General features: G+C 31.6%; 1 protein-coding gene across 1 annotated transcript in view; it reads left to right on the top strand.

The window, feature by feature from the left end:
• The window catches only part of LOC123701462, a 63,472-nt gene that overhangs the window by 15,892 nt on the left and 19,893 nt on the right, over window positions 1–27,687 (top strand). Inside the window, exons 2-40 of the mRNA XM_045648952.1 lie at window positions 2,268–2,353; window positions 7,897–7,987; window positions 8,600–8,729; window positions 9,637–9,779; window positions 10,419–10,546; window positions 10,745–10,924; window positions 11,003–11,169; window positions 11,328–11,576; window positions 11,673–11,925; window positions 12,427–12,609; window positions 12,977–13,209; window positions 13,455–13,668; window positions 14,077–14,253; window positions 14,586–14,818; window positions 15,126–15,271; window positions 15,475–15,605; window positions 15,965–16,153; window positions 16,383–16,594; window positions 17,604–17,839; window positions 18,119–18,249; window positions 18,541–18,729; window positions 18,966–19,699; window positions 20,158–20,407; window positions 20,633–20,806; window positions 21,392–21,651; window positions 22,021–22,186; window positions 22,342–22,508; window positions 22,838–23,090; window positions 23,262–23,399; window positions 23,563–23,774; window positions 23,969–24,102; window positions 24,197–24,327; window positions 24,489–24,707; window positions 24,919–25,123; window positions 25,499–25,639; window positions 25,830–25,969; window positions 26,340–26,567; window positions 26,985–27,120; window positions 27,425–27,536. Of these exons, the coding sequence (XP_045504908.1) occupies window positions 2,291–2,353; window positions 7,897–7,987; window positions 8,600–8,729; window positions 9,637–9,779; window positions 10,419–10,546; window positions 10,745–10,924; window positions 11,003–11,169; window positions 11,328–11,576; window positions 11,673–11,925; window positions 12,427–12,609; window positions 12,977–13,209; window positions 13,455–13,668; window positions 14,077–14,253; window positions 14,586–14,818; window positions 15,126–15,271; window positions 15,475–15,605; window positions 15,965–16,153; window positions 16,383–16,594; window positions 17,604–17,839; window positions 18,119–18,249; window positions 18,541–18,729; window positions 18,966–19,699; window positions 20,158–20,407; window positions 20,633–20,806; window positions 21,392–21,651; window positions 22,021–22,186; window positions 22,342–22,508; window positions 22,838–23,090; window positions 23,262–23,399; window positions 23,563–23,774; window positions 23,969–24,102; window positions 24,197–24,327; window positions 24,489–24,707; window positions 24,919–25,123; window positions 25,499–25,639; window positions 25,830–25,969; window positions 26,340–26,567; window positions 26,985–27,120; window positions 27,425–27,536 (7,478 nt within the window). The 5' untranslated portion in view covers window positions 2,268–2,290. The remainder of the gene's footprint in view (window positions 1–2,267; window positions 2,354–7,896; window positions 7,988–8,599; window positions 8,730–9,636; window positions 9,780–10,418; window positions 10,547–10,744; window positions 10,925–11,002; window positions 11,170–11,327; window positions 11,577–11,672; window positions 11,926–12,426; window positions 12,610–12,976; window positions 13,210–13,454; window positions 13,669–14,076; window positions 14,254–14,585; window positions 14,819–15,125; window positions 15,272–15,474; window positions 15,606–15,964; window positions 16,154–16,382; window positions 16,595–17,603; window positions 17,840–18,118; window positions 18,250–18,540; window positions 18,730–18,965; window positions 19,700–20,157; window positions 20,408–20,632; window positions 20,807–21,391; window positions 21,652–22,020; window positions 22,187–22,341; window positions 22,509–22,837; window positions 23,091–23,261; window positions 23,400–23,562; window positions 23,775–23,968; window positions 24,103–24,196; window positions 24,328–24,488; window positions 24,708–24,918; window positions 25,124–25,498; window positions 25,640–25,829; window positions 25,970–26,339; window positions 26,568–26,984; window positions 27,121–27,424; window positions 27,537–27,687) is intronic.

Consider the following 27,687-nt stretch of genomic DNA (forward strand, 5'->3'; position numbering starts at 1 on the left):
AACGCATATTATGTTTAATTTTTAGGGCTCAGAAGCAATTTTATTTCTTAAATTCGATTGTTTCTAATATAACATTGAATGTCGGATTTCGATAGAATATTAATTTCATTAACACTCTTAGAACTACGACACATCATTTAATATTAAATAATTACCTGTTTAAAACTACACACTTGATAAACATGCCTATCCAACACACGGCAAAAATCTCCCTATCAATCTCCCGACTCCCATAAGTATACCTACCCATTAGCGGACACACCGATCAAGCCAAGAATTACCATAATTAATAATTTCCAAAACGCATCGTAATGCTTGATAAAAGTCCTTCGTGTAATGACAGGCTCATCTCGCCTGTCACGTCCGGGGGTCGAACCTCGCGTGACCATGGCCTGTCATCCACTGAACAGTTAGTAGGTACTGGTACTAGTATAGTATTAATATTATCTGTGGTACTGGGGACAGATTATACAATACCTTATTCGGGTCGAGGCAAGCCATTTATCTGTTATTAGTTCAGAATAATCATTACTTTAAGTAGGTATCTATCGATTTGTTGAGGATGCAGTTAGCTAATTCCTGTAGTCCATATTATAAAGGGTCTAATTTCTCTCTTTTTCTAAGGGTAGTATTTTTTAATTTTAATTACCTACTTGCTTATTACTAAGGAAATACGAAAAACAAAAACATAATAACTAACGTACTAATTAATTGTATGCAGGTATTATACCTAGTACCTATATAAATAATAATTTATACAGTAGCCTTCGCATGGATCAGCTGGACAAATAAACATAAATTAAACGACTACTTAACACAAAATAATAGCCATTTGTGAAATATACGTCGTTGCAATTAATTGTTTAAAGAATTTATTACACTACTCTATTGTACTTCCGATTTAAAGGGTGAATGGACTGCTATAAAAATTAAAAATGATTAAATTGACCTAATATAAATTTTACAATAACCCGTTTATATGTTGTTTGAATATTTGCAATATGCCTACGTAATTTTCTGTTATTAGATGAACAATGCTTATAATTAAGTATTCTGCTGGCATCTTTTTTTAGGCTCACAATCTGACTTGATCATTCTTAATTATCTTTTATAGGCTATAAATACCATAAATTTGCGAAAAAAAGAAACACAATGCTATGATATCATTATTTATATAATAAGTTATAAACTTACTTATTTATAACCTTAAACCATAAAGTTATTTAAACCTCAAGTAAGTATAAAATAAAGGATAAAATTTATACAATTAGCACCTTTTGTGCGACACGCTAATGAAAAATATACATCTATATAAAATATTACATAGCCATAAAAAGCTTACCACTAATTAGGAAGCTTTAAAATGATATTACGTAGATCATCGTAAGTAATTTATTTGTTATATCTGCATAGGCAATTATTTACGTCACGTAAATTGATAGCATTTACGATTTATTTTTTATTTTTCATAGAATACAGCTGGCCGCATCATAAAAAAACATACATCTATTATTTTATCTATGGCGGTAGTAAGCGCGGGAAAATAATTAACATAAAATTGTTATTATTTTAAATATAAATTAGTTAATTGTGCGAAGGAAACAGGAACTGATGCATTGCTTCCACTTTTTTTTATTAATATTAAGCTTATTTATTTTTTCGTTTATTATATATTATCAAATAAAAAATTAACCTTATTTTAACTAGTAGGACGTTGTATAATCAATGAAAAAAAACAAACATAGCACAACACTATTACGTAACTTATTGTGATTAAATGCAAATTTTTCTTTATTATAGGTACTAATGTACATTAATTAAACTTACTTATTTTGTTAAATTTAAATTTACGAGGGAAAAACCTAACATTCATTTTTGCTACAAATCAAATTCCAACTCATTTCAACATTAACATTCAGAATAATCACAATAAAAATCTACTCTATATATATTCTGGTTAAATAAATGCAAATGTTTATCAATTAGAAACTAATATCTATTGTGCCTAAATAAATTAAACCCCTTTTGTGAGCGTAGATTGTGAGTGTACAACTCAACATACGATTTAGAAATGTGTAAACAGATCTACGTCTATGAGCATTGTTATTTAATTTTATAAGTATAAAATAAATGTCTTTAAACATCATTGAGATAATATTAATAAACAGATCTACGTCTATGAGCATTGTTATTTAATTTTATAAGTATAAAATAAATGTCTTTAAACATATTATCTCAATGTTAAACATAAAATTAATTGTCTCCAGTAATGGTGCGGGGGTGAAACAAGATGGCGGCCGATCAGCTGCGGCTGCTGCTATGGAAGGACTATCTAGTGCGGAAGAGGAAACCGGTAAGGAATGCTTTTTTTGTTGGGAATTTGTAGCAGTTTATAGTACTTAAAAATTATATTGTTAACCAGGGAAGGTTCATTTTTATGAGTTTGATATACATATAATATTTATGGGTCATTATACAAAAATGGGGTAACTCAATGTCACCAGCCAATTTATACAAAGTCTTATTATATTTTAATCAAATAATAATCTATTTTAAAACAATGAAGCGTCCTTTATTTGGTCACTCACTTTCACTTCTTTATTTAAAATACAAATTGATAAAAAAACAAAATTAATACTTAAATAATCAGTACTTTGGCATGTCACAACTCCGAAAACCAACAATCAAGTGACTATTTTATAAACATTATCATTGATTAGAGAAAACTTACTAACTCAGGACAATCTTTGATATAAGGTAAACGCAGGTATTAACGACCCCTCTAAGGCAATTTCAAAATCAACCATATTTTTTAAGTATACTGGTTCTTCTAAAGATTTATAATTTCATTTTATATGCTAGTGTTATGTATAAAAAATGTATTTATTGAAGCAAATACATTCTAATAAAGGATTATCTTGTAAAAAATAATTTACAATGTGACTTAGTCGATTGTTGCTATTACCGACCCACAAAAACGGCTGTGAAGCTATTAACGATTTTTATGCAGCTATTCCCGATCGTATGTGAGAGGAAGCCTTTTTCCAGCAATGGAATGTATAGAAGCTAGTGATGATGATGATTACCGATCTTAATAAAATGAAATAAAAATGCAAATATATTCGTATTTTTTAATTGTAGTTATTTTTAATAAAACAAATGAGTACTTTTTAGTAATGAACTAAATAATTATAAACTTTTAAATTAATCAACATAATACTATTAATATATGTACATAATATATTAAATTAAGGATTTCAAACTCTAGGATATTTCGTTATGCTATTTGATTGATTGCTTCGGCGAGTTGTGTTTTACTGAATACTTTTCGCTGCTTTCGTGGCTCCAAATTTCTGGAAAAAATATACCTAATTATATGTTTTATGTTAATTTAACCTAAAAACCTAAAAATATAATTTTTTAAATTTTTTAAATTTAACCTAAAAATATAATTTTTAATAGGCACCTATTATGTCATAAAAGTAATAAAAATATATTTGCACGCTCAATTACGAGCAGAATGTTTAAGGATCAATATTATCTGTATATACAAACATCTTTATTCTACATTCTGCAAATAAAGCAATTTGAATTTGAATTTGTAGATGAGAAACTAAACAATCTATATTCGATCGGTAATAGCTTCCTATAGTTGCTATTGCCGACCCACATGGGTCGGTATTAAAGTATGTAAGTATAAACCTAAATTGTATTACCGACCCATAAAAAAATGGTTATTTTAATTCATTTGATCATCAGACTATAAAATAGATTATAATTGATTAATGTCATACAAAATATGAACAAATGCATATTGTTTAAACAAAAAAAAAACAATGATTTACTTCTGTAACTATTCGATAGGGATCCTCGAAAATATCATAACTTTGTATAAATTGACAACGCTAAAAGACACAACACTAGACAAAGAAAGTTTAGTCGCTAATAGATTTTTATGAAGACTCATAGCTTAGATTTAAACTGGTCCATAAAACCACTTGTGTTAGTGTGATATTATAACATAAAAGAAAATAAAACAAAAAGTTACGTTGCTGCCATTGCCGACTTACGGGTCGTTGATACCTGCCGCGGCTTAAACTGGTGAAGCTAACACCGTCCCATTTTAATTTTAAGTTTTATCGTTTCAAATTACTTTTTATTAATAAAATGTTGTAAGAAATGAAAAGTTGACACTTAAATGCATTGACATTTAGTAATATAAATTAAAGTATAGATGTCATTTGTTTGTAAATGTCTTAAAAAGATACTCACAGTACTTACCCGAAGGAACAACGGAACAGTACGACACGTCCTGCTTCCACGCTACCCCGCAGCAACTTACGCATTTTAACTCTTTTTTGCTCAGTTACTCACCCTAACGTTAAAGTATACGATGCTCAAGTAATACATTCGTGTATAACTTTGCCTACCTATAGCTAGAATAGTTCTGGAAACGTTTAAATTTCGAATTACTTTTATAGGTCGGTAATACCTTCAGATTTTCGATGGGTCGTTGATAGCTGCGTTTACCCTACATAGTATTATATAGTATAACTTTCATAACGAAATGTTTAACATTTTATTTAAAAAATAAAAATAAACTTTGTCATCGTTTTTATTGGTCAGTCCGTTGTGTGTTTTTTAAATTTGAAATTCTCGCTAAATATCACCAAGTCGAGGTCAAATCCCTGTCTAAATATTAATGTTGGTAATGAAGTTACTTGTGCATCCCATATTTTGATGGCCGTCATAACTGTACCAGCGCTAGGGTTGTGTTTGTCCTCTAAATTCGTGCTGCGCCAGTCAACATTTCAGTCCTATGGTGAGTCGTTATTTTATTGTTAAACTGATTTTTATTTTCATTCATACATGGTTAAGTATGATTTGTAAAAATATAGTTTGTTGATATAAGAAATAAGGCAAAAAAACATAATTTGTGATTATAATCTCATATTAAGTCCCTTTTTATCAATCCGCTGGCATCAGTCCTATGTCAGATATCGCGCCAGTGGACTGACGCGACCCCATAGTACTGATGATTCTATCGTTTTTGAGAACTTTTATCTTGATTGCTATTGGTATAAGCATTTCTATTTGATATTTCAGTTTAAAACATCATGCGCCACGCTAAAAGAAACTGAATTTGACTAGGGAAGAAACATTTAAAAAAGAGTAGCAAAGAAAAGAGCTATTGAAACAAACTACTAATAATTTTATTTAAAAGATCTTATTTTATTTTAATTATTGATTTTGATGCTTTCAGGGCATAGCTTGTTATATGTATTTATTAGATAAATACGTAAACGTATAATATTGTGAAGTAAAATTACCTCAAAATAACATAAAAGTTAATTATTTTAATAACATTATAAAAATGTCAAAAGGCTCTTATGAAAACTCAGATGAGACTTTCATTCAAGCCTTTGGTTAAAAACCATGAACCAATTTATGAAAATTAGTACTTTTAACATAAATAATGTTAGATTTTTAGGGCTCCGAACCTCAAAAGGAAAAAACAGAACCCTTATAGGATCACTTTGTTGTCCGTTTGTCTGTTAAGACGTTTTTTTGAAGCGCGTGGAGGTATCAATTTGAAATTTATATTGAATACTCAACATTAAGAACCCTTGGGGCTGTAAAAAAATGAAACTTATAACGCAACGCAATTAAAAGATACCTACATCCGTTAATACTGCAAATTTCCGCAAAATTAAATATTCGCAAGGGAATAAAAAAATACACAGGATGCTTGCCGTGTATACAGTCTTAAAATATGGTAAAAAGCAACGTCTTATAACACAGATAAAGGAAAAATTGCTAAAAGTGTAAATTTTAAGTTACAAACAAAATAAAAAATAGGTTTGTTAGGAGTCCAACTCGCACTTGGCCGTTTTTTTTGTTTCTATTGTTTGTGAATTACTTGAAATATTAAGTAAAACTAAGTCAAAGTAGTAAATTAAGTAAGAGAGTAAGAATATTCACGTTGCGTTAAATGTCAGAAGGCTGTTTTGAAAATTGAGACATTGTTTTTTCCCAGTATCACAATATATTATCAATTATCATTTTTAAATGTAACTAAGTGATTTTAATACTTAAAAGACATGTGCCATTATTAAAACTGAGAGATTTGTAGTAATTTTCATTGAATTTATTTAAGAATATTACAAAATTGTGTTTTTTATCAGTACTATGTTAGCCTTGTCAGTCCCCTGGAGGCCAAATCTAGAAAATTTAAAATATCTCACAATCTACTTAAAAAAGTGGCTGGCCCGATTTGGAACAATATATTCATTAGATTAGCTATCATATACACCCTAATTTGTAATAATCTGATATAAAAAATATAGTAAACAAAATATCCTTAAAAGTTACCCCATTTTTGTATAATCACCCTTATGTTGAAATTAATATAAAATTATTTGATAGGTACCTATGTATAGTTGATTACCTGCCTTTTTATAGGTATATTCTTTTTATGCACATTTTCCCCACTACATTGTAAATCATTTATCAAAACTAAAAAAAGTCGAGTTATTAAACTCTACATTTCTTGGCATTTTCTTATTCGCCTTGTATCGTATTAAAATGCGAACCAAAAGAAGATGAACTTGAGTCGATTTTTTGTCCTCAAAGTTTAAAAATTTATGCTTAAACGATATTGTTAGGAAAATTACTATAGTTGATTATAAATTTATCTCAATGAATCACCATGAATGAAGATATAATAAATAATGTTGTGATAAATTAATTATATTACTTAGAGTATACCGAGTAATATCTTACTCAAATGGTTTATAAAAACATGCTTAGATTGCATAAAAACACAAAATGAACGATTTAATGATAAATATAAAACATTCATCTAAGACTTAGACATCTATATATTATAGATACCTATGTACCTACATTACCACATTGTGGTAAGCAAAAGGGCGAAGGACTGTTAACATAATGTTATTTATGTATAATAAAATATTAAAAATAATTTTGAATAATCAATAATGCTTGCTAATACCATGGACGCTAATACATAATATTATAAATGCGAAAGTGTGCAACGGTCGATTTTGCGGTATGATTTTTGTCTGGAGGTTAGCTAACTAGTTAGGTTGGAAAATAGAGTTGTAGAGATCGAATCTTTAGGTTAAAAGGTGGGCCTTAGTAACCCAGTGTTAGCATTTATTTTTACTTGCTGTTCCGGCAAACGTTGTTCGTTGTTGTTGCCTTACACTAATCACTTAGGGGTATGAATTAAAATAGATGTTGGCCGATTCTCAGACTTACCCGATAGGCACAGAAAATTTCATGAGAATCGGTCCAGCCGTTTTTGAGGAGTATGGTAATACTAACATTGTGACAGGGAAATTTTATATAAGTATAAGAAGATATCTACTTGAACATTTGTAGGACAATAAATAGCAGTATTGTATGCATGTGTGGTAGTGGTATTATGCTAATGCAAAAAACATTACAATACTTTATAAGGTGGTTTATAAATTACAAATAGAAAATAATATAGTAAGGATATTGCAATCGATAATTTTATTTGATCTTAAGGTTAAAGATCTGCCAATAAACTTTGTACGATTAGGTATTTAAGCGATTTATTACATAGTAGGTCGTAGGTATTTTAAAATTTTTTTTTGGATTTGAGGAAAACTCTATAGCAAATATATTATGCTAATCAAGCTCAGATAAAAATATTATTACCTATTACGTTCATCTATAAATTTATTTTCGTATTCTAGGACTCTAGGTACCTATACAGTTTCACTATTTATAGTTAATCTATTTAATAAGTACCGATATGTTTTGTGTATTCTACGATTTGACTACGAATATTTTTAGAACATTTCATCAAATAAAATACTTATTAAATTCTAATTTTTGTTTCAGATAACGATAGCTGGAATAATCTGGGCGCTGTGCGTCGTCTCCAGCATATGTATAGTCCGGTACAATATTGACAATCAAGACTTCCCTACATGTAAGTGCATCATTTACCTAACTAAGATTTAAGAGTAAATGTAAAAATATTTTTTTAACTATAATGAAATTATATATTTAAGTACCTCCCTAAATAGCTGTCAAAAGAATGTTCAAAGATGAATGAATATGCGAAGCGAAGAAAACTTGGCTGTTCAAAATATTGATACATATTTACTTTGTATTCGAAATATCCATACTAATATTATAAATGCGAAAGTAACTCTGTCTGTCTGTCTGTTACTCAATCACGCCTAAACTACGGAACCAATTTACATGAAATTTGGTATGGAGATATTTTGATACCCGAAAAAGGACATAGGCTACTTTTTATCCCGTGACAATGACGTAATCCCGGAAATCCCACGGGAACAGGAACTATGCGGGTTTTTTTTGACTGCGCGGGTGAAGCCGCAGGCGGAAACCTAGTATTATATTATAAACTAAGGCATAAAATAAACGTAATCAACTGAAACTGAAATAAAATTGATTTCTGCAATATCGCTCTATTATACAATTATAATATTATGTATATTTATTTTTATTAGTTTTTACCGAGGACGGCATTATCTCGTTTACCTACTTATATACTTTCTTATATTTTGTTTTGCAGGTCAATTCGCAGCTCGTAGTCTACCGAGTGCAGGAGTCCTATCATTTCTACAGTCGTTTATATGCAACGTGAACAATGAATGCTCTCCCATGGATGAGTTTCAGGAGATACCGACTTATGAGAAATCCAAGTAAGAATTTTTTATTTTTTGTATTTTTTTTTATTCTTAAGTTGGTTGAATATTTTTCAAAATATTGACTGCTTACTAGTTTTATCTACTTTTTTTGGAATACAAAGTAAAACTAAAATACAATAAATAATTCTTTTGTAAGGCCGTGTCCGCACTCCGGATAGTTTGCACGCGAATAAAATCCGCGCGATTTTTATTCCGCGGTCAAAACTACAACTATACGCACTGCGGATAAAATTCCGCGCAGAATTTGTCCGTTTGGTGCAGTTCGCCGTACAAAACATCCGCCGAACGTCTAAAATGGATAACCTATCAGTTTGATTCATTCGTTTACGACTTTGAGACCAATGAAGGATTTATCTAAATAAAATATCAAGAGCTACTAAAATACAGTAAAAAGTTTTTCAGTTATTACAGGATGAGTAAAACATCATGCGATAATTTACTACGACTAGTTGGTCCAGCTATTACCTATGAAAATACAAATTGGAGAAAAGAAGTTTCAGTTGAACAGAGACAGAGCAAAATCCGCAGATTCAGATTCAGATCCCGCAGATTTTATTCCGCAGTGCGAACATAGTCATACTACTTACTCCCTACTGCACAAAATATCCGAAAAAATCGCGCGAAATCTGCACCAAATCACAGATTTGTGACTTCTAATTAGCGAATTATTTTCGTGCGGATTTTATTCCGCAAGTCGGATACTCTCCTTGTATTAAATGTGTTACAGAATTGCGGATAAAAATACGCGCGGAAAATATCCGCAGTGCGCACACTGCCTAAATGGAGATTTTTTTGCAATGCTAATGTGTGTGTTATGCACCATCATGAATTGGATATTTTTTTTGTTTATTTCTTTTTTTTAATTGATTTATAAACTCAAATAAAAAGATCATATTTTTAGGTTGACACAGCTCCAAAGGCAGCTAGCGCCACTGATATCCAACGCGAGTGTAGTGGAAGTCGCAGGTTCGATTCCAGATGCACTCAAGTTAATATCCACGTTGGCTGATGTGGCTGATGAACCAGCTTTTTTGGATATTACTAGTGAGTTATTTAACATTCAACAATATGAATAAATTAATAATTTAACCTTATTTAAAACAATAAAAATAAAACAATAAAACCAAAACATAGGAACAAAATAATAAATATGCATGACGATTGCTACCCCAGCTTCATATTATGCTTTTAAAGATTATAATAACTTTTTGGTGATTATTGAGTAGTGCTTCTGCCCCCTAAGGTTGCCCAAATAATAATGCTTTTACTTTAATCACTTTATTATTCTTCACAATACATGTGTTGTTAAATTATGTATTGGAGATGTACAACACGTTTGATTTTTCGTTTACGGAAATTCTAATTATAAGGGTATATAGGAAATTAGCCCTTTCCAACTCTTATTTAAACTTTCTGAAAAAATGCATGGTTAATACTTATCAGGTACACAACTATAAAGTCATTTAAACTCTATGTCACTTTGTTCCTTATTAAGCAAACGTATTATAAATTGAAAATGTAAACGTAAGAAAAGACTTGGCCGCCTTTTTGATTGAATAAGATACTTGTATTAGGGCTGATTTTTCAATCCTTGGTTAATACTTTATTGGGCGGATAAGTTTTAACCATAGAATGAAAAATCGGCCCTTAATTAAATTAAATATTTTTTCTTAATACTTTCAGAGAACGGTATCTACGTAAAGGATTTATTTAGAAGTCCGAACCGCGTAAAACGCTACCTCTCCAGTAACATGAATTTATCTGATGATGTAATAAATAGTGTGGTGTCTGCTAAACTTGGTCTGGGTTCCGTAAGTATTTAAGCCTTATTTATGCCTTTAATTTTTTTTTTATCTATTAGCCACTTTTCAAACTTTCTTATAAACTTAGAAAAGCCTGAATTAACAGCTAATGTCATTATTAAGAATTATTTTCAGCTGCATCATGAAATAGGTTAATTGTGTTATTAATATGTAATTCCTATTGAAAAGAGTCTATTTTATTTTCAGATTATGAGTGGTGACTTGGACAGATGCGATATAAATTCAATGAAAAATTTAATAAAAGTACAGAATCAAGAACATCTAGAAGAATTTGTTGAAGTTTTATGTTCTCTGTCTAAAAGTGATTTACAGAAAACGATCACTGACTTACTACCTGAAATCAATATAGGGAAATATATAACAATGGTGAGTCACGAAAGAGACATAAACATAATATAATAAGTTACTGAATTATGAATAAATAAAAAATAAATAATATTCCAGGCTGGCAACATGTACCGCAAGTTATCAGGCGACTCTCGCTTGACCGAACTGGGTGAAATGGCCACAGCGGGACTCAGGATGCTCTCCATCAGAAGCTTTCTACCTCCAGAACTTAGCGGGATCTTCTTTGGAGATGAAGGAGATTTTAGTTATATGCCTTTGTCTATGTAAGTTTAAATACAAATATGTATATAAAAAAATACCTTGAAATATTTCTAGATTAATTCATTTTCAAGGTGAAGACATTTTACAATATGTTGTTTGTTATTTTTATCATAATATTTAATTTATAATAATTCACATTTTATTCTGCTTTTTGTTTCAGGGTAAACAAATTCATGGATCTATTTCAACCAACATTTGGTGATACTCAGTCGTTCAAATCAATCAAAGATGTTTCGGAAGCATTCGTTCTTGGAGTCAAATATTTAAACAAAATACTTAATAAACAAGATGAATCTGCAAATAAGAGCAGTAACGCACAACTTGATAGAATGTCTAATGTTTTAAATAATGCTTTAGATGTCGCTCAAGATGTAACAGCCAATGAAACAACTATAGATGTATACAATATGTAAGTATTAAAAAATGTACAAAATTTAAATAACCAAAAGCATTCTATTATAACAACTGCAGTTACAAATTATATTAATTTTCCTTTGCTTTACAGATTAACCCGAATAACAAACTTGATGCTAAAATTCCTCACGAAACCGCAAAAACATGACGTCCTATTCTTTTCCACCCTTCTTTCGAAGTTAATTCAAGTAGCGGATAGGATGGTCAACATCAACACTAATATAGAACAGACGATCCATGACGTATCCTTGCGGAACCCCGCGGGGGTTAGAGTGCTTGTGGGGTTGCCATTAGGAGTTATATCTAAGGGTTTAGAAGGGCTAGCTGATCCTGAGAGAGCGCAAGTGTGTATTTTGTGGTTTTTTAATAAAAATAATGAGAGATATCTTACAGATATTCAGCATCATTTGATTGGCTAGTGATTAAAATGCTTCGGCAAAGTATTGAAACATTAATATGGAAATAAGAAGTTTCATTTATCACAGCTTCGTTGTCAAATTAGTCGTTTTGATTTGAATACAAAAATGTCATCCATACTAATATTATAAATGCGAAAGTAACTCTGTCTGTCTGTCTGTTACTCAATCACGCCTAAACTACTGAACCAATTTGCATGAAATTTGGTATGGAGATATTTTGATACCCGAGAAAGGACATAGGCTACCTTTTATTGCGAAAAATGTACTACGGGCGGACCACTAGTATAAAATATGTGTAGCTGTGTAAAAGATAGATATTTGTTATTAATTATCTCCGGATAACTTCTGTCATTTCGCTCTGACTTAATTAACAATCTTTCCCGTATGAACATCGTATAAACTAGATTAGGAAATATATTATTTCAGATTATAACTACAAATCTGGACAAGCCAGGCCAAACGTTCTGCGACCTGAACCGCATCAGTCAATTCTTCCTCGTCTCCAAACAAGAGGCTACGCAATTGAAAAGTCGCCTTTGCACTGACGCTTGGAAAGAATATGTTAAAGATATGATAACTTCTTTTGGAACTTATGAAGCTAAGGATAATGTAAGTACCTAGATATTTTATTGCTGAGTCATTTGAGGTGAAATAAAATCCACACTTAAAACATAATTTAATGCTTATGGAATATTAAAAAATCTAGTGAAACTATTAGTTAATACGCCTGCAATTTTTCATTTTAATTATAAGTAGATGCTTATTATAAAATTACTAATAATAATGATTAAACTCATAACTTTGTGATTAAAATGGAAGCACCTATAACAGAAACTTTAACAAAACAATGTTCTACTTCGCATCTGATGTATAAAAAGTTACTATATTTTTTTCATATTGTGCAGCATCAAAAGCATATAGAGTTTTCCATGTATGATATAAATTGATAACATAATTTATAGAAATATTCTTCCAGATAAACGCATTGGCATCCCTGTTTGTGATGGAAGCACTTGGCACCGACATATCCGACCAACTATATTCTATCGATAAAGACTTCCAAATACTAAAGAACTTCACTCAACTAATCGCAAATTTGGACAAAGTTGTAAAACCTGAACTCAACTGGGACGCTATATTTAACCCAAAAGAGGATGCTAAATTCTTAAAAGTAGTTAAAGAGAAGGAAGGTCTTGGAAAACTTATTTTGTAAGTAGCTTATGATAATAAAATTGTTAATTATAAAGATAGCTCTTTACGTTTATCCAAGCTTTCTAAAACTAAGATTTATTATATCGTTGTAGCCATTTTTACGCTATTAAAAAATTCTGATATAAAAATATATTTAGTGCCTGGTGAAAGCAATCAATTAAATCAATAAAATTAAACTTCTGAATTAGATCCCACAAAACATAAAACATAATCAAACATAAATTACTTTAAACCAATTCCAGATTAGCAGTCCACGGTTCTCTAGCAAAAGAAGTAGTAAAGCAGAATCCCTTATTAGAATTCAAGATCAGTCCCTTCCTAAAAGACGCTACAACAATGGTAGAAGCCCTCAATCAACAATTAGATCTAGCTTCTAAAGATTTAGCTGAAAGGGCTAAGAAGATATACCCAGATGTATTGAAGATGCTTGCACTCACAGCATTGGATGAAAATAAGGTATGTGTGAAAGCAAAAGTAGAAAACGTAATAAGAATATAAATGTTAATCATTTTTTTTAATACTACAACCGGCAAAGGAGCGGGCGATACAGTGATGAAGGTGATCACCGCCGCCCATGAGCAATTGCAAAATTTTAAGCATTAAAATATTTTTTTAAGGAAATGGTACCTAAGCAAAGCAAGCTGTACTATCTAAGCAAATATTTCTTAAATATTTTTATAAATTTATAAAGCATTTGAATGCCATAAAAACCAAAATAAAAATTCAACAAAATAAAAAAAATATTTTGGTTCAGACCTATGTTATAGTGTAGATTATTTCCAATTCCTAAACTTTTAATATCGCAATAATACTTCTATGCTATAGGAGAACCTCTTATTACTTATAAGCAAACTGATTTTCCAGGTCTACAAATCCTTATCAACGGCAAGTGAAGATATATTTTGTTTCGGTTTCCAAAATGCCACAAAATACCTGAATTTCCCGCCAAATGTAGATGGAGAAAACTTGGTGCAAACATTGTGTGATGTTTCTGCTGAAATTGATAATGGGTTGAAAGCTGATTCTATGCTATCGAAAGCTGTGAGTATTCATTAATTTATGGCCCAGTAATTCCTTAAAACGTTTCTTTGCGTCTTTCTACTTGCTAGTAATGAGAGAATTTGTCATAAGATTGAATATTTTCAAAATTCAACCTTATGATAATTCCAATCCTCTCACTTTTCTTCTTCATCTCGACTCGAACTGAAATACATACCTAACTTTATAAATGCAAATGATGTACAATAAAATTTAAGTAAACGAACATTATATACAACAAAAAGACACCATAAATTCAAACGTGAACAAAAACCTTGCTCACTACAAAACAAAAAGTGACCACAGAACCTAAACTTGCTATAAAATATTTCCAGATTTCTACAGTAAAGAACGCAAGCCATACAGTTTTAGAAGAAGTGAATTGGACAAAGCTAATCATGAACTTGAAGCAACTATACATTACATTAGAAACCGACTATCCATATGTTATCGAGTTCCGTAGCTACGGGATGGACAAACAAACGAAAATACAAATTGAAGAGATGTTCATGGAGGCTAAGGACTTCTGGTTCAGTTTTAGAAGTTTGAAGAGAGTATTGATGTTAAGGTAAAATTTAATTTAATTCGAAATTCATGGAAAATTTATTTCTTTTTTTCCTTTAAATATAAATTTTGAAAGGATATTTGTGTTTACAACATTTTTTTTTTTTTGTACTTCGCACGTTTCTCGGTCACTTTTATCCTACTAATTTCGATTTGCTAAGTCTTCGTTTAAATGCGACATTCGCTAGTCGATTGCTGTTGTAAACGCATATTGTAAACTACTTTATATTCTTCAAACTAATTCACAAATTAATTTTCCCATTTAGTACAGAATTTTCAAGCAGTTCTTTAAGATAATTCGAAAATTTCAGTATAAACGTAGGCCTACGAGTGATGGATCTCCTCAACAGCGAAGCGTTCGGCTTGTCACAGGAAATATGGCTCAGGATCAGATACTATCTTGCCATTTTAACTGGACCTATGCATGCTATGAACGATTTCGTCACTTTTGTTCATGGTAAGTTCACTTTTTTAACCTTTTAATAATGTTTTATGTTTACAGAATTGCAAATATCATGGGGAAATATTTTTAGTCAGTTAAAAAACCAACCACAGCAATGGAATTTCTTTCAGATGCTAATTTGTATTTGTCGTAGATAAGATGGTTTCTCATGTCTGACTTTTGCAACATTTTTCTTATTCTTTAATATATTTTTTCAGGAGTACAATCAAATAAGTCGCAACGAACGGACATACCACCAAAAACGGCAGTCGTTTTAGACAGAGTTTTGTCCAATTTGCCGAAATTTGTCACTGAATCTGTTGATATTATAGTTAGGGATACTGTCGAGGTAATCTTACTGTCAGTTTTCAATATATTTATTCAAATTGGTGTTTTATGTTTATTATTGTATCATTTATTAGCTTTCCAATAGATTTCTTCTCATGAATTCATAAGGTTTAAGGTTTAAAGACATTTATTCCCACTAAGACATTAAGTCACTTACATGAGAAACTTAAATTTTAAAACATAGGTATTTATAAAAAATATCATTCGTTAGTTAAAAATTTAGAGTAAGTTACATACTATAAACATAAGTTTAGGTTAGGTAGGTATTTTATTTGATTGATCGTTCATATTAACTTAAATAAACATTTCTAAATTAAACAAGTAGTAAAATTTATTTCAATTCTATTTCTTCCATTCCAGGTCCAACCAGTAATAGATTTAATGAATGGCAATCCACCCTGGCCGTGTGGACCGAGCCTTACAAAATTGATTCCCTTTACCAATTCGTCAGAACAAGCCCTTATCTCTCTGGAGACGATATTGTGCTTCGACAGAACTTTCCAGAACGAATGGAGGGAATATCTGGATGAGAAGAATGTCACGCTTTTTGTAAGTTAGATTTTTAATGAAGATGTATTAGTTCAGTTGAAATTTGTGATAATTTCTTAAAGTCAAAACCGTATTTAACACAAACACTTTTACTCATATAAATATATCTTCTTTCGTATTTAACAAGGAAGTTGATATGACCTTTTAGAATATAATAAACTATTATTTTTTATGCGTCAGTTGCATGTTGTATAAAAACCAAATAAATATCGACTTTATTACCTTCCAGAAAAGTGCAAAATGGAACACGACTCAGTTCGCTCCACACGTGTTCCTACAGTTCTCTTCAGCTTTCGACAGAACTGTCAATAACTTGGACATAATAAAGGAAATGATGCAAAGTGCTTTCGCGGAACAAAATAATGAACGCCTCAGTTTGATGTCTGCTTGGAAATATACTGTGGACACTCTGAATACGACGGATAGAGATGTTATATTAAGGTATAATGTGTTTTATGAATTATGTAATACTAGCTTCCGCCCGCGACTCCGTCCGCGCGGATGTCGGTCTTCGCGTGGATGGTTTATTTCTTCATTTTGAGTAACTCTGACAATGATATCTTATAAATATATATTGGACCCAAATACGGCTAGGCCTATAATAATACGCAACGTGTGTTCGCGGTACCTACTACAGAACAACGTCTATGGATAATACCATATTTTATAACAGATAATAATATATTTATATAATATATTTAGTTATAGATAAGATATAATATATTACTTGATCCCACAGACAAACTGCATGTGCAGTTTTGTGGGACTTAGACTTAAGTTATTGTTAGTAATAATTTGTAATAATAATTTCAATAAATAAATAAATAAATAATAACTGAAAAATTGAGATTAATTTTTTTCTACGTATTTTTCTAGGATAAAGGTATCCTATTTTACGCCCAGGATAATAAGGTATAATTATACCAAGTTTCATCGAAATCGAACCGGTAGTTTTCACGTGATGTCTTCACATACAGACAGACAGACAGACAGACAGACAGACAGACAGACAGACAAAAATTTTTTTAATCACATATTTGGGTTTGGTATCGATCCAGTAACACCCCCTGCTAGTTATATTTTCAATATTTTCAATGTACAGAATTGACCCTTCTACAGATTTATTATATGTTTATTGTATAGAAGATGCAAAATGCAGGTTCAGTACAAATTGTCAATTACTTGATATACAATTTTTTTTATAAATAAAGGTGTTAACATGAAATATTAGGTGCAAAAAAGTACAGTGCTAATGAAAAAATCCATACACATTTTTTCATAATAAGGCAATACTTTATTGCATTTAAATACATGAAAAATTTTCTAGTTTCATAATTGTTTAAAAAAGCATTGCCATATAAAGATTTTCCATAAGATAAAGATCCTATTGAAAAGCCCTGCTTTAAGAGGAGACGTGACCATCTTTACTGACCTTACAACAATATTCCAGAAAGTGTTTCACCAAAATCGACACAGTCCTGAACTCCATAAACACGTCGACCGTACAAGAGAACTTACCCCTCTATACTCTATGGCTGAACTACCTGAACTGTTCAGACCAAGTGTACATAGACAATCAGTGCCGGGACGTGGGCAGAGCCGCGGGGAAACACATGTTTAAACTGTTGTCTATGGCCATTGGAAACTTTTCGGAGGATGTCGCCACTTATTTGAGTGAAGTTAATGGTAAGTTTTTTTTTATATTAGATTGATGATTTTAGTAGATTTTGTTTTTTATTGTCCTTTCTATATGTATATAAATTTAGCTGTATTATCACCAAATGATTATTAATAAAAAAAGCTGCTGAGATTGCTACTTCGCTGATTACAAAATCCTACCTTAAAAAGTCAGAAATTTATATTATTAATGTTCGAAATGAGCGCCCACAAAGAAATTACACCACCTATACCCACATTACCTGTATTTAATTAATTTCTGGGCTAAAATATATAAAATATTTTCAGAGGCAAATGCAACACTACTACAGCAGCTCGGTTTCACTAGCAACACGGCTATCTACATGATGTATGACAAAATGCCAGAACTAATGAGTGTGCTCATCAATTCGTATTGGGATTTTGGCTTTATGAACCAGGTGTGTAAAAAATTAAATAATTTTATGACCTAGCCTTTTTTATTGGCTATTTAATGTATCGATTAATTTTTATTGTATTCATATTTAAACAAGCTATGTGATAGAGCGAGCAATCTATTTTTTTTTCTACTTTATTCACTACTATAACAGCTCTATGTCTTTAAACAGTACTATTAAAAAGTACGAGTCTTAAAAAATAATTCAAACAAGTATTCCAGGATTATAGATTATATTATTAGTGTTCTATAAAGGAAAAACAAAACTAGATTTCTGCTACTTATTTTTGTACAGGTTCGACGAGCAACCCAAACTAAGTTCTGGGACTGTGACGCATTACTCTCTTCTCTGAACCCTGGACCAGGAAGCCCTATCTCCAGAGCATTTATCCAGCGGCTCCAACCATTCGCCTGTCCCTCTATTTTGTACTGGCTCTCTATGCCCAGAGGGGCCAATGTGTTCTTGGATGTTATTGCAAAACCGGTAAGTAGTAACTATTTGCAGAATTTTTATAAGAAATTGATCAAAAAATTTAAAAATGAGGTGTTATCGACCAAGCTTTTAAAATTTTATAATCAAAAGCTAGAATATGATGCCATAGTTCGATGCCATCAGACTTTTCATTAACGTTATAATAGATAGGTAACAAAATTTTTGCAAATTGTAAATTAAACTTCTGCATGGTTTTTTCGTGTCCTTAAAATATCATTTTTTTTCAGCAATATTTACTATTCACACTTAATGTTTCGCACTTCGAAAGCTCCTTCGACAAGGCGTATGTAGCCGCAACTAAGATGACCAATCTATTAACAGACATAGCAAAGCAAAAGCAAATTAACAAAATCGACTTCTCCTTAGACACACTTAGAACTAAATTAAAGGAACTTGTTGACAAAATGTTATCATATAAAATTAAAGACACCGACCCTTCATACGTAGAGTTTAACGAAATGATGAAAAAACAAACAGTATCTACAATATATCTAACAAGAACTGTCGCTATTACTAACAAAATAGCTGAATTAATAAACATTTTCAATGTGGCAGAAGTTATTAGTAATATTTCTGATGAAGACAAGAAAGCTATTGAAAGTGATTTAAGTTCCATAAAAATGGTCTTCAAAAGACGAGCAGCTGAAGTAGTTGGAATACATTTCGATGTAATCACTGATGTGTTATGGACAAACAGAAAAGACTACAAAATTACCAATGCACTCGAAGTCATGTGTGATAATTTGAAAGCAAATGACACTAGTAAAGTGATTTTAGGTGATAGTGTCAGAATCAGAGCTATTATTTGTTCAAAACAATACAAAATTATCTACAATGCGGTGCAGTATGTTATGGATGATGATGCTAAAAATGCAAGAAACAGCTTGTTAAATATGATGAAGGTTTTGCAAAATGATAGCACTGAAGATGTATCGAATGTATATGAGTTTATCAATAACAAGTAAGTTTTAGATTTTATTTTTCATTGAACGATAAAATATTTCAAATTAAACAAACTTAATAAATATTTGCCACATCTGCTGACACTGCTTGACCGCCTCCTTGGTACAGTGGTTGACGCGTGAACGTAGAACCGAGGGGTCCTGGGTTCGATTCCCGGTGGAGACGAAGAAAAAAAAATGTCTCGGTCTGGTAGGACACAGAAGGCTGATCACCTACTTGTCCCTAAAGAAAATCGATCAGTGAAACAGATGTATGCATAATGCATCTGCCCCTTACCCCACTACGGGGACACGGGACTACACTCACACATCTGCTGACAAATAAACGAAACAGCTATAGTTCAGATTCAGAAGAGTTCAGAAATAGGTTGTATTTGATTATTTTCTTGTTGAATAAGAAGATATTCTTGTCAATACAGCATATTCCTCTAAATATTTACAATACTTCAAATTTCAGCCCCTCAATAGTATCATCTTTACAAAGATCCATCACCTCCGCATCAGAGCTTTCTATCCCCATCTACCTCAAGTTCCTGGGCAGTACTATCCAACACCAGACCATAGTGATCGACTTCCTTGCGGGGGGAGACTGGTGGGGGGGACTGAGGAGATTGTACACTGGACCGTATTCTACCAACTTCTTTGATTCTGTCGAACAAAGTTTTGAGATTGCTGATAATTTGTTGACCAATTTGGATAAGATACATGTAAGTATCGAACGTATATTGTAAACAGAAACAAATTGCACTGTGGCTTTCGGTAATGCAGCATTTTTTAATAAGATTTTTATGTAATTTGCTACAATCAAATGCTATTAGACATTGAAATAGTATTAAACGTTCGCATTGAAAATGTTCTTCAGTCACATAAAACAAATTATTCTCCACTTCACAAATTTCAAATTTCCACATATCAAAAAAATATATTTCTAGATAGTAAAGCTCCTCCGCGACACCAACATGAACGACACAGAGTCGTTGTGTCTTCCCAACGTCACGATATCGGACTACATCCCGGATAGTACGGGGAAATTGGCTAAACTACAAGTTCAGCTCTGTGATGGAAACTCCATCAAGGAAATACCGTTTTTGGTGTTCGCTTCACAGGTTAGCTTTTGAGAAATACAATTTTCAATCTTTTTAACCATTGTTCTTAGATATGATGCTACATTCTAAAGAAAAAGGTTATAGGTAACTTTTTCTTTAGAATATAGCATCTTAGTACTTCCTACATTCATAAAACTCTGCAGACTGTTAAGAATTGAATGGAATTCATTACTTTATATATTATTTTAAAGAAAATTGTATCCAATAATCTGTGGTCTGTTTTATATTGTGATATGGGCTTTGTAAACACAGAAACAAAATCAAACACAAAAATCGACCCAATCTTAATAAATTGCAAAAGACTGTAGATATATCTTTATCCTACTATGTAATATATATTATAAAGGCGAAAGTTTGTATGGATGTATGGATGTATGGATGTTTGTTACTCTTTCACGTAAAAACTACTGAACCGATTACAATGAAATTTAGCACACATATAGAGGGTAACTTGGATTAACACATAGGATAGTTTTTATCCCGGAAATCCCACGGGAACGGGAACTATGCGGGTTTTCCTTTGCAAACGCGGGCGAAGCCGCGGGCGGAAATCTAGTTGATTATAAATTTTTCTTCTTTTTCCAGGGTTACGACGATTCGTTAGAACTATCAACAACTGTAGACTATCCAGACATAGACTCTGATATATCACAACTAGAAACGAAACTATCTTCTACAATGGATGGACCACAATCTCCACAAATACCTCTTTGGGTTACTGATGAGAATTTATCGCAGTTTAGAAGTTTAATGCTGAATTTATTGTCTAAGGAAACTTTGACAAAGATGGCGTTTGGGGTTATGAGTAATATTGTCGATGCAGGCACTTTGTATTTGAATACGACGTAAGTTTTTCCAATTACATTGTATAAGATATTGTGGTTATTTCATGTAAAAAAATTGAAAATGTCTTAATAAATATCAATCTCATTAGTTATTAAAAAAAAAAAATTTCCTACGTGAAGCGAAAAATACATCTTTTTCCATTCTTTTTCACGTTTTTCCTTCGTAGAATATTAAAATAAATTAATGAAGTAATATTGTTTGAAAAACCATTGTTTTTCTCGTCATTGGTCATTGTCTTTTGAAAGATTTCCCCACTTAAAAAAGAAGTAAAGTCCTTTTTTAACATTATTATAAAACATAAAGTACGGTCTACAAAGTTGGTGGAAACCGTTTTGGTTATAAAAATATTGCTTTTTTTTAACCACCAGTTGCGCGATGTGCTCCCAGCCCACAAGCTGGCTGAAGCAGCTGACCCTGCAGCTGTTCAAGCGGCAGGAGTACGACGCGCTGCTGTGCCACCTGCACGCCATGACCCTGGAGGAGGTCTACATGACCCTGAGGAACGACTTCCATTGGGACATGGCCATTAGTGAGGTGAGATGTGAATAAAGAGCGTATGTGCCGAGCACACGTATCAGAAGTGAAACTTCATTATTAATTTTGGAAACAAATGAAAATACGAAACATAAAAATGTTTTTTTTTATTTTTACAATATATACCTACTATAATGAAAAAAAACTTGTTTCAGGTGATATCAACACGCAACTACACAAAATACGAACTTAACAAAGCGATGAATGAGTTACTGGAACAGATCAAACTGAACCTTCTAGAAGACATCACGGCTAATACTAGCAAGCTAGCTGACTGTCTGGCTAGAAATGTTACCAGAAACCCGCTAGGAAATGCTACATTGTAAGTATTTTGGAAGAATTTCGTTGTAGTAAAAAGTTCCTTAAATAAACTCCCAAATAATTTAGAATGTATGCAGAATACCTTAATATACAATTTATTAGTTAAAAGTTTTGTTGGAAAATAAATTTAATTTTTTAATTATACTTGGTGTTTAAAAGTATAGATTAAAATTATTTGGCAAAATTAGTGTAAAGTTTGTAAAATATTCACGTTAACTAACCATCACCCATAAAGAGCAATAATATTAGAACTTTTCTTCAATGAACCGTAAAACTCACACATTTATTATTCTTAATAATATTAATTCAAGTAAAAACTTACAATTTCAGAGTAACAACAGTACTATCACGCGTAATAAAACTGCTCAGAGCAGACTTACCTCATCTCCAAGAAGTAGACGGTATCACAGAAGTCCCTTACCTTCAAGAACTACATAACGATGTAGCACATAATCTAGATGTTAATAAACCTTTGACTGAATATCTGAAAAGTGACAATACGATGATTAAAGATCTAGGAAATAGTATAGATGATAATGACCTGATTGAAGATTTCAAGGATGCTGATATTAATTTGCGTAAAGTAAGTATTCTCTAACTATTGTTAAAATTAAAATAAGACTGAAACAAACCCAAATAAATTTCTTCGAAATTTTTAATTTAAGTTTCACGTATTATATCGATAAGTGGCGCACTACTTAGAGTACCAAAAAACATAACATAAGCTACAATTTTATTGCCTTATCTTTTTCAGGTAAGAGATCTGCGATCATTGAATGAGCCAATACAACTTAAGAAATACAACTGGACACATGTATGCGCCTCATATAATTGCAGTGAAGTGATCAAGATTATAGACAATAATTTGAATATGACTTTAGTGGAGGAAATGGTGAGTTACTTGAAATTTAGTAACATAATTCTCTCATGTAATTTTTATATTCTTATTGTCTTAAAACACACATTTCAGGTGTAAGTGAGAAAAGAAAAGCGTGTACGTGATAAAACTGTACAGGTAAAATTAAATTTTAAAATAAATCTAATTTTCTTTACAGTTACCTGAAATCCAAAGTGAAGTTTTCTGGAATTTCAACTTCATGTCCAAAATACTACACCCAGAAGAGATCATATTAGAACACATAGCCAGAGTTTTGGGATTCCTCAGTAAAATGGATATAAAAGGGGTGTTGGATGGAAAACTGACTTCTTTAATTGATATTGCTATGCAAGTGCTGATGGATGATACGCTGAATGGACTGGTTTATAGGTAAGCTTTATATTTTTTCCTAATTATTTCCATACGTATTAGGATGGAAAAGGAGTAAGTTTCTTTTTCACGATAAACTTTTTATTTTATTTTTTCACTAGCAACTTTTTGAATAGTAAAAACTTTTGTGTGTTCATTATACAATAGTATATGAATAGTCAGGATATAATTTTTTTACTTAATAATTTTTTCAGCATTGATGGCATCCTCACAGAAGCTCACCCTTTTCTACAAGATACAGATCTAGATTTTGACGTGAAGTCAATTACTAAAGGAATGCAGGTGCTGCATCAAATGAAAGACTATGTTGTTGAAAATGACGTTAGCAGTAAGCATTTTCAGAATTTTTTTTATTTAATGGATTCAGAATTAACTATAAAAATGTATTTGATATAAAACATGCATTACTTTTTATTTTTCAGTAACTCTATCAGATATATTCAAAAATCCAGATAAAATAGAAACTTCACTAAAGAACATCGGCGTGAATGATTCTAGCTTTTGGTCGGAAGCAGCTCCCAAACTGCAGAACGGAAAATTGCATTTGAAACCGGTTTGTTGTTTATTTCCCTTTGTTTCATAATTGCTTTTAAAATCATTAAGTGGTTGATAATGAGATCTAAAATGTGGTCTACATTCGTAGAAAGAGCATAAGTTGAAAAATTTATGTATAGCTAAAATCATAGATTTAAAAAATGGGTCTTTTTATTTCAGTTACTCTCCCCAAAAGATGGCCAATATCACATAAAAGATTTTATTTGCAAAACCGAAGATATATCTAAAGTCCTAACATCTGAAGATCTCGATATTGCTTCTACAGATGAAATTTACTCCGCAATTGTCGAGCAGTTTTGCAATATGGAAGATGGACTGGCGAAACAGATTGTACCGGTTTTGGTTGAGAATGTTAACTTTACATTTATAGTGGATCAGGTGAACCAATATGATTGTTTCTATTGTAAAAGTAGATTTAAAAACAATATTTAAAAATTTTATATCCTTTTCAGGCTAATTTATGTTATTAACATGTACACAGTACAGAAGATCATAAATATACGTTGTTATAAGCACTATCATACCAAAAATATATAAAAAAGCATATAAAAAATTGAAGTATCCAACCGTTTAATCATTTTTTTCACAGATAAAATCCTTTCTACTAACCAAGCTCTACACAGCATCAAACCTCACGCAAGAAGAGGGCAGCACAGTATTCAACAAATTCGCCGACATGGCGGCATTATTGCCGACAGTTCAGGGAAAAGTTGGCAACTTGACCGACATGCTCGCTAAGGAACCGCTGTTCCAAAGATTGAAGAGCGGTTTCTCTATTGGAAGTTTATTGTCCTGTGAGTTTTTTTACTTTAGTTATAATTCATAGTTTTATAACGACAACATACTTAAATATATTTTAAGTGTCACAATAAAAGCGAAATTTAAATAAAAAAACAGTATAATATTTTAGGTCTGCATTCCTTTTTTTTTTATTTACTGTAGAATAACTTGGCTGCTCAAAAGATCAGATCACTACCGTTCGAAACAATGACCATTAATATTTTAATCAAAATGTGACAATCGGTTAAACAATACAACCAAGAATACAACAAATAAACTTTTTTTTTTCCTTTTTTACCCAATGGCCTATAAGTCCCTTCACGACGAAACTTCCAAAAAAACATTTCTTCATTATATTCCATGTTAACCAATATTTTCCCTCGATCCAGCATCAGAAATGCTATCCGACGTAGGCAACATGATGTGCGGCAAACCATTCTTCTCCGGAGTGAGTCGCTTCTACAAGACCATCGTCAGCTCGGTGACACTATCGTCTAAACCTGATGAGGAGCAGTTGAAGGTTCTGCCCAGTGAGTAATTCTCTCTACTTAAACTCTTGTCTTTATTCTGACAAGTAAAATAACACATACACATACAAATATATCTTTTAGAGGCGTTATAGAAATAGTCAGATATTGGTTACAAAAGTGGTTTATCCACTCAAAATTATAGAAATTTGTATTATTTTAAGTTATAAAAACTATAATTCCTCGCTTCCAGCTGACTTCTGCCGCTCAGTATACACGGAGATAGTAAACATGGAAGGCGGTAAGATTGTATGGAGCTTCGTAAAGCCGCTGCTGATGGGCAAGATTCTCTACACACCGCCCAACCCTGCTGTTATTAGTATTGTTCAACAGGTATATAGAATATATTATATACTTACTTTAAAATTTATAAAAATAACCTGTTAATATTTTTTAATGTACTCCATAAGAAATCCGACTCGAAGGACCATTTAAAATAACAATTTAATTAGATAATGAAATGACGTTTTGAGTTAGTTTTTTTAAGTACTGTGATGTGCTGTATGTACCTATTAAATAATTTGCCGTTTTGCAACATTTTTATTTCGGAATTTTCATGTAGCTTTATTCATCGAACTGTATTAAATCAATATCTAATCTGTTGGAAGATAGGTATATCAAACTTTATATGTATTTAACTAACTATAATATTGATTGAATAGAACACAACAACCATTATTATTAACAAATATATTGTTCACAGGCAAACACAACATTCGGGCCAACATCCCAACTCTTCAACCTGGTCCACTCGTTTGCTCACGCGTTTTCATCTATCGACAAGATGGCGGCGCACAAAGCTGGGCTCAAAGCGTTACAGGAACTGCTCTCCGCTGATGATTATAAGGATCTCAGGGTGTCGCTCGTGGGGGATGTGGGAGTACCTGATATGGATGTGGAGGAACTGCTTGGGGGGATTGGGGATACTGAGGTACGTTTGACAAGTCATTCTACCCGTTTTTAATAAGTATTACTTTAAAATAATGTTTTTATAATTAATGTTCTTGATTCTACCCGTAAATAATAATTATTACTTTTAGTATGTTTTTCTAATAAGATTTTAATTTTTACTGCTGTCAGTTTCCTGAGAGATAAATGGTATGATTTATGTAAGTAAATATGCAACTTAAATGATATGTCACAAAGTGAAAACTGCTTTAGTTTTTGGTTAAAATTCCTCGTATTATATCCTTATATCTGGCACAAAAAAATGGAACAGTAATTATATCTGATTTTTTTTCTTGCAAGTTTATTTTCCATTTATCAGTTAAATATACAATATACATACCAAATGCAGTTATTTCTTATTTTCTCTCTCCTTATTACTCGTTATTTCAAAACCTTGCAGAGTCTAGGACGTCTATTACAAAAAGCATCTAACTTCCTTCAATGCATCAACCTGGACCGCTTCAAGCCGATGCCGAATGAACACGAACTGACATTAGAAGCTGTTAGACTTAATAGGATTAATGAATTTACAGCTGGTAAGAAATAACAATAAATAAAACTGTCCAGGGAGCACTTTGAATATATAAAATTGGCTTATTTGAACGATAGGATAAAAGCTTTTGTCGAATCCTTGAAACATAATAAACTAAGAATTAAGTAGTTACTTTATTAATTCACCATGTTTTTTATACGCTCGCATTAGAATTAATTTCAGATACAGGTTCAACAGCAACTTTAATATAAATTTTCTAAAAAAACCTTCCTAATGATAATTATTCTGCTTTTCGACAGATCTCTGTTTTCACCCTAACTTAAATCATATTCTTTTTTGAATTCTAGGACTCGTCTTCCTCAACATGACTGACGATCAGGCAACAATTCCAACTGACATCGACTATAAGATAAGGATGGATATCGAGAATTCACCAACAACAAAACGAACGAAAAACTAGTGAGCTAAAATCTATTTGCTAAACACTCGAAGGACCAAAAAATATTAGTTAATTTTAGCATTAAAAAGATACGAATAATAAGATGCGTTGAAGATTTTACATGAACTAACGTTTTTTGAACCTTAAATTGTATGAGTTTTGAGTACATAC

Source organism: Colias croceus, chromosome 21 (genome assembly GCF_905220415.1).
Source record: "Colias croceus chromosome 21, ilColCroc2.1".
Classification (NCBI taxonomy): Eukaryota; Metazoa; Arthropoda; class Insecta; order Lepidoptera; family Pieridae; genus Colias; species Colias croceus.